We start from the raw sequence: 10695 nt of genomic DNA, 5'->3' as shown, positions 1-10695 counted from the left end.
TTGTTCGAATACTTAAGCCCGGGGCTTGATACCGTAGTACCGCGGCTCGGTATCGCTGATGTGGCTCATTCTAATTGGTATCCAAATGTAGAGCTGCATTCGGTTTCCACACAAAATAATCTCTCGATAATAGGACTCAAACTTGATACAAATTTTCATTTTGTTGAGAGCGAACGATAAATCATATTATTAGAAGAGAGTCAATAATTCAAAGGCATATGAATAAGATTTAAATTAACTAAAAAAATCAAGATTAAGCCATCATTTATGAGATTAAATATTTGAATTTCCAAAAGCAACCTAAAGCAACAAACGAGTTGTAAATCAAAAGCTTATAGATATAGGAACTCCAAAACACATTTCTTACTTTGGTAGTTACAGATCAGACTAGGCAAATTTTGACAAAACAATGAGATATATAGATACAAGATGGAACGCCAAAAACATAAACAAAATAAGAATGCAAACCAAAACATTAATGCTATACAAACTTAGCTTCGAAATTTCCATTTTGGTTCCAAATTGATTGCATCCTTAAGGGAATCTTCAGCGTCGTTATCCATTCCAAGTGTGAAGAGAGCAGCAGCCTGCAGATAATAAGCGATATGCCAGTCAGGTGATATTGCATGAGCCTGCATAGCATCTCCCAGAGCTTCTTGAGGCATATCGTTCATCAGGTAGGACATGCATCGCCGAGCATATACAGTTGGAGAAATCATTGTTCCACACTCGATAAACTAGAAAATAAATTAGATTTAGTATATTTCATTTCTGTACACGAAGCATTTAGAAGATAAAAAGAAACAAAAACAAAATAAATATGGTGGTCATAGGCGCTTTCATTCAGAGGTAGAGTTGGATCTTTTAAAGAGAAAACTGAGTCTCGGAGAAGGAGAGTTTTTTTTTTTTGGATTCAATGTCTTCTCGTTAGTATTTTCTTAACAATAACTAGGATAATTACTTACCATGCATTTTGCTCCTTTGGTCCTGTTAGACTGGTCCATTGGACCGGTCAAGCCAGTCCACAAGGGACCGGCCCAGGCAAATAGAGGTGGAACCTCTCCGCCTCTCCCATGGAGGCCGATCAAGCCGTTAGGTTCACGGGAGCACATTTGGAAGGATTTTTGAGGGATTTGGGATGGAATTTTGAATGTAGGGACTGTTTAGGGATTTCCTTTTGATTTGTATTCATGAAATACTTTGTTTTCCTAGGATTATAGCATCTTGAATTTGGCTGATTTTGGGATCTCTTGGGTTTAGTTTTTGGGCTCTAGATTTATCCCTCTCAAATAAAGGATCACTTGTATCTTGTTTTTTTCCAGTAGTTGATTTCTTGCAATAAAATCTATTATTTCCCCTGATTTTCATTGAAATTTGGAAGAGTTTTTTGCTGTTTTCACAGGAAATACTTGAGATATACAAGTGTTTCCTATCATATCCTCTAGTCATAAGATTAATAATGAAAAAAGCTACATCAATCAAGGGTAAAAATTATGTTTTTGGCTAATAATTATGGAAAAAGTAGCATCTAAGAGGAAAAATTTTTTTTTTGGCCCCGTGAAAATTACTTTTTAGTTGCTTTTATAGTCATGCCCCAGTGGTTATGAACCTAGGAGTGCAGCATGGTCGAAAGCCACACTCAAACTAGCATTGGTAGAATGTTAAATATCTAGGATTTGACATTCCTTTAGAAATTGTTACTGTAGTAATCAAGAATAATTAAATCTAAGTAATAACAGTGCTTGCAAAAATGAACTTAATAATGGTTCCAAAATCTTAAACAATGGTGCACTGAACTACTAAAGGAAATAGGTGTCGTTGTAAGACATATCAACCACAAACCATAGATGCAGACGTGATAGAGATATTTTAACAATTCAATATGCTACACTACTTAAAGGTCTTTAGTTGTAATGAATTCGCACGAGTTGAGCAAAAAACCTGTGTATAGTTATCAATAGCAGTTCCAAAAGCTTTCGTGCGGAAAGCCATGTCTCCTTGTTTTTTGGTGTTAAGAGTATCTTGCATTTGATTGGTCCACATTTGGAAAGAAAGCTGCATGAAGAGTGACAATGAACGTTTTTGAGCTAGAGTAGGTAATTTGTATCTACATACCCAACTACAGATGTACTTGATTTTTTCTCAAAAAAACAAAAAAACAAAAAAAGAAATACACTGTTGAATTCCATAACATGCATTAGCATGTTAAGTTGATATGGCTTTGAAAATTTGAAAGATGAATGGTGCAAATACAACATTCCTTCATGTTTTGGAATAGGCATGCAAAACTAAAGTGCCCTTTTTTTGGTTTTTAGATTCTATCTTTCTAACTCTATGCTGCGTAAATACAAATTTGGACACAAGAAGTCAAGAACAAAAGTCTACACTCTTTCTTTCAACCTAACTCACCTAAAAAAGGAAAAATAATTTTAACTCATTGCAAAGTGAAGAAGTCTCCTGAAGTACACTCGACGCAAATTAAAATATAGCAAAACAGCTTCAAGTTAGCATTTGGTAACCCATTTCTTTCTTAAACATATAGGTTCAGAACTTTATTTCTTAAACATAAAGGTAAAGAGGTGGAAATTGGTTATGTCCTTCATTCTCCCTCCCACCCATCTTCTTGGAAAGACGAAGTTTCACACCCTCTTGCTAGTTAACAACAGGAAATTCTTCATGCGTGGCTTGCAATGCCGTGATCTCAGTACAAGCAAATATCTCAATCACATTAATGCAAGGACCTCTTGATTTTTTGCATTATACTTGTTGTGTCCTAAAATATTCGTGGAGGTAGAGAAATATAAAGTTTAATGTCCTAGCTTTATATGAAGATCCAGCACATAGACAGATAAATAATTGGAGTATAACATTCAAACGAGACACCAAAGGTTTAATGTCAAAACGCCCGAAAAGAAGGAAAAACCATGGGGTCTTGCCCAGTTTAAATGAATCCATTAGTATTTACATTTGATTACAAATGAGGCCCTTACTCTCTTGAGAGTAAGGCCTTGGCTCGATGTAGCAAATATACATCATATAGAGTGCATTACATGGTGGGATTTGGAATAATCAGTATTAATATATTAGTTTGGTCGGCAAGACCATAGTAGGCGAGCGATGTAGGTCGGAAGAACCGTAGTCGAGCAATGATGGTCGGAAGGACTATAGTCAAGCGACGGTGGTCGGAATGACCGTAATCAGGCAACTGAGGTAGAAAAGACCGTACGGTGGGAGACGATGGTAGGAAAGACCATAGTCGGGTGACGACGGTCAGGGAGTCCATAGACTGTAGATGGTAGTCAAAGAAACCGTAGTCGGCGAGTAACGGAGGTCGAAAAGACCGTAGTCGGGCGAAAGTGGTCGAAATGACCGTAGTTGGGCGACGGAGGTCGGAGAGACTGTAGTCGATAGGAGACAAAGATCGAAAAGACCTTAATCAGGTGAAGGTTGGTGGAAAGATCATAATTGGGCTATGGAGGTCAGAAAAACCATTCTCAGGTGAAGGAGGTCGGAAAGACCGTAGTCGGCGGACCAAGGTGGTCAGAAAGATCGTAGTCCGGTGATGGAGGTCGAAAGTACCATAGTTGAGCAACGAAGGTCGAAAGGACCGTAGTTGGAGGACGACGATTGTTAAAAAGATCGTTGTCAAATGACGGAGGTTGGAAGGACCATAGTCGATGGGCAACGGAGGTCAAAAAGACCGTTGTCTTGCAACGGAGGTCAGAAGAATCGTAGTCAGTGAGTGGTGGTCAGGAGGAAATCCAGCAACAATCAGTGGCCGAATGTAAGCCCAGTGGCAGTTAGTGGTCGGGCGGAAGTCCGACAAAAGTTCGGCGATATTAGATAGCCGAGCGTAAATTCGGCTTTAGTTGGTGACCGGGCGGAAGTCCGATGACAATCGGTGGCCAAGAGTAAGTCCGACGACATCATCCTTGAAAGTTTATAGAGTATTTTAGTGTTTTAATGATATCAGAATTTAATGATCTTGTGCTCATTGGATTTGTCTCGTCGAGCTGCTCAATTAGATTATAAGCATGTCACATTTAAAAATTATTTGATTATCCAATTTATGGTTTGAACTTTCCAAATGTTCTTCGGGGCCTTGATTTGGACCCATTTTGGCTCGTATTGGAACGATGGTGCCGTGGGTTCATCTTTTCGAGACGTTCAGTTCGACTATAAGTTTGCTGAAATCAGAGTTTGGATGGTCCTAGATTTAATTTTTGAAGTTTCCAATGCAAATTGGCCTCAACATTTGTGCCCAATTAGGAATTTTTTAATGATACATCAAAACTATATGCAGTAACTTGTTTTTAGAGTAACTGGCAAAAGTCTACTAGAAATTAGCTTAATCAAGAATTGTTATATTCCTTCTATGTAATATATATCATGCTTTTATTGAATGCATCCTTCTCGGTTATAGACTAACTAAAAAATTGCTGCAATTGTTCCATTTGATGTAGTCAACACCCATAAATCTACTCATGGTCAACAACATGTAAACTCCAACTGCAAAACTCCAATATGCACACCATTGTTCGAGTTTTAAGATGGGCATCATTGCTTTAGGCCATCAAGCAACAAGAAACCCAAATACTACCTGGAATTTATAATTATGACAGTTCTCATAAGAATTTCTAAAGTTCTTACTTTTTAGGCTAAAGCGCATATTATGTGATTCATGTTAAGTGAACATGTATGCGATCTTAATATGTGGCAATGTGGCCAAGGTCTGTATAAAACTTGGTGCTAGTTCTCAATTTTTCATGCAGACAAAAGGTAGGGAAAAGTCATACAACCTGGAAATAACAAGGTTTCCCCATGCAAAGCAATACTATACTAAAGCCAGATCATCTACACTAAGCACAAAAAGTAATGTCGAAAGCTCCGCAGATCTTATAGGAAAATAATGTCAAAAAAAGTCCTTGGGATATGTCAGCTTTAATATTTTCTATTAAAATTTCTTATCGTTTTGGTTAATCTCTTTTGCAACTCTTTTGCCTAAGCAAAGTAACGTTTCTAAACCTTAACTCTACCTTGCATGATCCCCATAAAATTACAAAAGCAAACTTTAACAATTCTCTTTTTAATCTTGATCGTAACTCCTAGTAGTTTCACATCAAATAGGCACTCCATAGATAAACTAAAATCAACGAACAATCTTATGCTTTATAACACTTCAATTTATAGGACAAAATTATCTACTTTATTAGTTTACAATGAGCTGTAATATAGATCAATGCTTATAACTAGTCAGTTGTCACCGTTGCACAAGTTCAAATCATCGCCCAAATTTCAAGAGAGATAAAATTTCAGGTCAACAACAAAGAATTCATAACAATTAAAAAACTTCAAGCAAAGTTGTGGTAATGTTACAATTACCAAAGAGTAACTTCCGAATAAATTCAAGGACCAATCAAGGCTATGTAAGAAGAGCAATATTGGGCTCAATCTGACATTCCTTATAATATTGCTGACCTCATTTTTTATGAGGTCAATATTTTTCCCCCAGGGATCTCCTAGAAGCTAGGCTATCCTAGCTTAGTGGTAGAAGCCTATAGGATCCTTTAGGTCGATACCAAATGGCATGACATTCACTAACTAGCTCAACCCACTAGGCTAGATTAGGTGGCCTAAATAGGTCGACTTGAGCCTAGTCTGGTTGAGTCGAATTATTTCAGGTCATTCAAACTTGCCCAACTCATCATATGCATTTGGAAATTTACAAGAGCACGATCGGCATTTCTCCACCCATTCCGCTTTTGGCCGTTCGAATACAGCAGAGTGCGTGGAGGAATGCAGAAAAAAAAAAGCAGCAGCAGATGATTCCTTGCAAGAATAGAGAGTGACGACCTAGCTTTTTTGGACTCCTCTGATCTGTGTGTGCAAAAGAAGAGAAAAAAATGGGACGACCTCCCTTCTGAAGGTAGAAGAAAGAGTGATTTTGCTACTTGCTGAAACCTTAGGTAGAATCAATGCCCAGCAGTTACCCGTGCATGCAATTGGAGCTAAGATTGAACGACTACAGAAATTGGGAGATCTCTTTAGGTGGTTATTTAATAGTTAATTTCCTTTCATGATCAAGTTTTAGAGAATCCAATTATAATAAAATCAAATATATTGAATTTATGTGATATAATTTTGCTTATGTTGTGCTGATGCATTTAATAACAATTGTAAGACCAAATTATGTCAAATAACACTTTTCAAAACTTATTCATAATTTCTTAATCAATGTTGTCTAATCTCTTGCACTCTGGAATATTTATTCTTTATTTATATATGTCCAATGACTACAATATTGCAGGTTTATATTTTGTAACTTGAACATGATATGGGCATTGACATCATTCCCTTTGCTATGACGTTATTAATAGCTTCATTGATACATAATTGGTATTGCAACACTCCAAATAAAAATAGTACTTGATTAAATAATGGAGAACCAAAACAGATGAAAATATTCTAGAGCCGTCACAAAACCGGCAACTATTCTTATTATAAAAGGGAAATAGGTGCATCAATAAAATTGCAATACCTCATTCGCTATTCCCTCATCATCCTTGTATCCAACCTTCTCTAGTATACCATGAATTGCAGTGAGATCCAATCTAGAGCAAGCTTCACCAAGTGGACTCAAAGGCTTAACCGAGGTTGCAGATGGATTTGGAATACCCATCAATATATATGATGGCACCTACTAAAGAACTTTGAATCAGTCTTGGATGTAATAGCTTGGGCGTAACAGTTAAGCGCCTTTAAAGTTGTCAAATTTTAACAAATCTGAATATTCCTTTGCATAATACTCTTTTTAAGTCCAAGGTGGTAATGATCCATGCCTCTCATGAACAATAATACATTTAAAATTTGTAAGAATAAGAAGAGTGAAAATACATCGACTTCAACTTAGGTGAATAAGATTTTATAAGTAAGGTTTATCGTAAGCCAAGATAAACAGAGCGAAGCAAAGGTTACCGGCTTACTGCTACTCAACTAATAAAACTTCAAATTGTGCACTATGACCTTTTAATGTAGATTGCCGCTCTTGGAATTGAACTTGAAAGAAAACCTTTACCTGAGCTTCCTTTTGTAGGGACACAAGTGCAGACACAAGAGACCTCACGTTTGGCCTCTCACGCGGCTCATATTGCAAACAGCGGGATGCCAACCGTACCAACTCAGTTCCATCATCATTTGAAAAATGCCCCTCCAAACCAGAATCCATCAGCATCAAAAAATTCTTGCCACGAATTAGGTCAAGTGCCTGTAAAAAGGGATTAATGTCTTTCACAATTTTCCAGACTATCAATTACTCAAACATCTTACATTATAGGAAATATACAATTAAAGATTAGCATTATGTCAAGGTATAAATCTAAATAGCACTCCAAGTTAAGGTTTAGATAGTTTTGCTTTCCTTTCCATATAAATTGAACTAACATAAAGTTTTTTTGTTTACGCTAACTAGGCTTAATCTGACAAAATTTTTTAAACTAATGCAATAGCAAGATGCTTGCTGTCTTTTTGAGAAGCTTTAAAAACACTAATTGACTCAAATAGTGTTGGACTTGCCTCAAATTTGGCTAGACCTTTATTTGCTCATGTCCTTGACCGTCGTACGCTTCGCAGATATGTTGGGGGTTTCCAGGGGAAACACCCCGGAACAAATTTTGATTGTAAGGGTATTTTGGAATTCCACCTTTTTTTTCGGTGCTCTATTTTTGCCCTATAAATATGTTGAAAAGGGCTTAAGGTTAGTAGGTCATTTATATTCCGCCTCTTCTCTATAGTCATGGTGAAGCCATTATCCCTTCTCCCACGTGATTTTTTCCCATATTTGAATTTTCCAAATAAATCTCTTGTGTTTGTTTGTGTTTTGCAAATCGTGATTTATTCTTTTTCATTATGTTTGGTTCTTGTTCTTTTATCCAAGTTTGACGTGCATCTAAATTATTGTATCATAGCAGTTGAGGGAAAATAAACTTACATGACTAGGGGGAATATGTTTCCCGCTGAGAAGGTCAAGCAACAGAGTGCCAAAGCTGTATACAACACTCTCAGGTGTCACTCTTCCTGCCAAGTAAATAAATTCTAGAAATTAATTTACCAACACTGGAAGAAATTAAATTTGAGACTTGTAGTCCTAGACTTCTTCCTAGAATTCATGAATTGAGATGGTAAGATAAGAATTAGGGAATAAGTTAAGCGTGACTTAGACTTCGTTTGGAATAGCTTTCATACTGCTTTTTAAAATGATTTTATAGTACAAAAATTTCAAATTCAAAATTTTTTTTGAAATTTTTGCACTAGAAAGCTGTTTTAAAAAGTAAGAAAAAAGCTATCCCAAATGAAACCTTAATTAAACAGTAAAATCTGTGTAACTGCAATGCAAAGGTACATAATTTGGGTAGAAACCAATAAATTATGTGGCAATAATCGAAGTAGCTAGTGAAAAGAATATTTTGCATTAGGTTTCTACTGGCCATAGACTCATGCAACTCTTTCCTCGAAAGATTAATACCTATATATGAGCAAAATTAGCATACATCGTAACTTATTATTCTGAATCCCCCGCAAATAGTTAAGATCAAAAGGCAAAATAGAATATATAATCATAAAAAATACGCATGAGAAAAGTAATAAACTTGATGAGCTTGCAGAAGTCAGAACTAAAGAAACACTCTCTATTTATTTATTTTTTTACGAGTTCGTTCTTATTTTTTCTATAATGCAAGTATGCTCACCTGTCCTAAGGTATTCCGGAGGTGTGAATGCCAAATTGGTACTATAGCTCTTCCCATCTCTGCTGTTCTTCATGAGGCCAAAAGTCGACAACCTAGGATTACCATCCTACTCACCATAATGAGAAAATCAGGGACCAGAATGAGAACAAAGAGCAATATTAAGAAGATAGCACATTGAAAGTGTCACATTCAAGACTTGTGTCATTTCTCACCAGGTCAAAGAGAACCCTGTAGGCATTGAGATCGTGATACAAAGCACGACCTCGGCTGCTGCAGTACTCCAAGGCCTGCGCCAGGTACAGGGCCACTCTTATCCTCATTGCCCAACTCAAAGGTCGCGTATCCCCTGCCACATTCAAATATCAATTCATTCCAAAAATAAACATTATGAAAGATCTAAAGATGGCGCAACCCCAACTCTTCAAAACTCTCATTCAGATAGAATTAAGACAAAAAAAAAAAGTAGTCTCCAAATTATAATTATTAAAGAGAAGAATTAGACAAGTGTTAGCTCGAAATAGTCGTACAGTGAAAAAGGTGTTTAGCTAGGGTGTCGTGGGGCATAAACTCGGCCACAAGGAGCCTCTCGCTTCCCTCGCAACAGCAACCGATCAGATTCGCCAGGCGCTCGCCCCGGAGCTGTCCAACTGATCTCGCCTCCTCCTTCAATAAAGAACAAGGAAGAGATCCATGAGATAACGTTATTGTATTGAATCACATGCGCTAGAGAGAGAGAGAGAGAGAGAGAGAAACGGACGAGGAACTGGCGTGCATCGGGCCAGGCGGACTTGTTGAAGCGCTTAATGGCGACGGTGCGATCAGCGTCGAGTAGCTGGCCACGGTAGACGACGTTGGGGGCCTTCTCACCGTGCTCGGAGACGATGCGCTCCGGCGAGAATCCGTCCGTTGCAGCCCGCAGCTCCTCCAAGTTGAATTCCTTGAACGCCGGCAGTGCTTCCATCTCACCTCCCCCTCCATTCTCTGCAACCAGCACCCAAATGCATCTGTGATAAAAATCAGAAGCTCCAAGAGCGAGAGATATAGAGAGAAAGAGAGTACCCAGATCTCTGGACTCAATAATGGATGACTTGAAGGTCATTGGCCACCAGCAAAGAGAGATTTTCGAGCACCGAGCTCCCATTACTCTACCAAGTGCAGATCAAGTAAATTCAGTAATATAGTTACTCTGGGAAGCTCCTTTCAATACAATCCGGAATCCGGGGAGTAACTCGCTCGTACCACTCCAACTGATCTCTCCTTCCTCAAGTTGAAGCAGATATAAGAAATCAATGCAAGACTTCAAATACTCAATAAACTGATCCAGAAATGGCCTCTGAAAATGGCTTCTGAAATGAGATGAAGTGAAACTCCCGAAATTTCTTTTTCGCTTCCTCCCTGCCGAACCTTTCCTTCTTTTGCCGCCTCAGTTGCAGACTTTTATTAATCTGCAAGTAGAAAATGAAAAAAGATGTATTCAGCTTTTCACGCTCGTAGCGCTCTGTTTTTCCGTGCGAGTTTTGGTAGGAATGCCATCACGGATGCGTGGGCGTGGCCATTTAATAGGGCTCCAAGTCGTAGGGTCGGGCTGGCCCGCGTGCTCACCACCTATGCGTGCGCGTGGCCATTTAATAGGGCTCCACATAAGGTCGGGCTGGCCCGCGGCTTGAAATTTATAAATAGATCAACACCGCCTTCATCAAAATTAGCTTCAAAAGGGAGGATTTGATTCAGTCTTTAAGTAGACTATTTGGCACTTGTAGGGTTTGATGAATTTTTTTAATTCATATTTAGTATATTTTGGAAGGTTAAATTCCAAAAAATGTCAAAGCATGTAAAAATTATTCTATGCTGACTCCAGATATGGAGAATCGCCCGGATTACTAAGTATTTGTTGATTATTTTAAGTATTTATTGTTTATTTAATACGTATTTTAAAATATATAGTAAATAA

The 10695-nt window shown here is 37.8% G+C and overlaps 1 protein-coding gene across 1 annotated transcript; it reads right to left on the bottom strand.

The window, feature by feature from the left end:
• Positions 1–320: 320 nt before the first annotated feature.
• On the bottom strand, positions 321–10253 carry LOC110098474 (serine/threonine-protein kinase BSK5). The gene is made up of 10 exons (XM_020825316.2): positions 9804–10253; positions 9502–9725; positions 9272–9407; positions 8957–9090; positions 8745–8850; positions 7988–8073; positions 7076–7264; positions 6539–6697; positions 1942–2055; positions 321–737 (listed from the first exon to the last, which is right to left on the bottom strand). Exons 1-10 carry the CDS (start codon positions 9883–9885, stop codon positions 492–494), a joined length of 1476 nt encoding a protein of 491 aa, XP_020680975.1. The 5' UTR covers positions 9886–10253; the 3' UTR covers positions 321–491.
• Between the last annotated feature and the right edge of the window lie 442 nt (positions 10254–10695).

This window comes from Dendrobium catenatum, unplaced genomic scaffold (genome assembly GCF_001605985.2).
Source record: "Dendrobium catenatum unplaced genomic scaffold, ASM160598v2 fragScaff_scaffold_71, whole genome shotgun sequence".
In the NCBI taxonomy this organism is placed as follows: Eukaryota; Viridiplantae; Streptophyta; class Magnoliopsida; order Asparagales; family Orchidaceae; genus Dendrobium; species Dendrobium catenatum.
The sequence above is the reverse complement of the archived record's forward strand: the minus strand, read 5'-3'. Positions and strand labels throughout refer to the sequence as shown.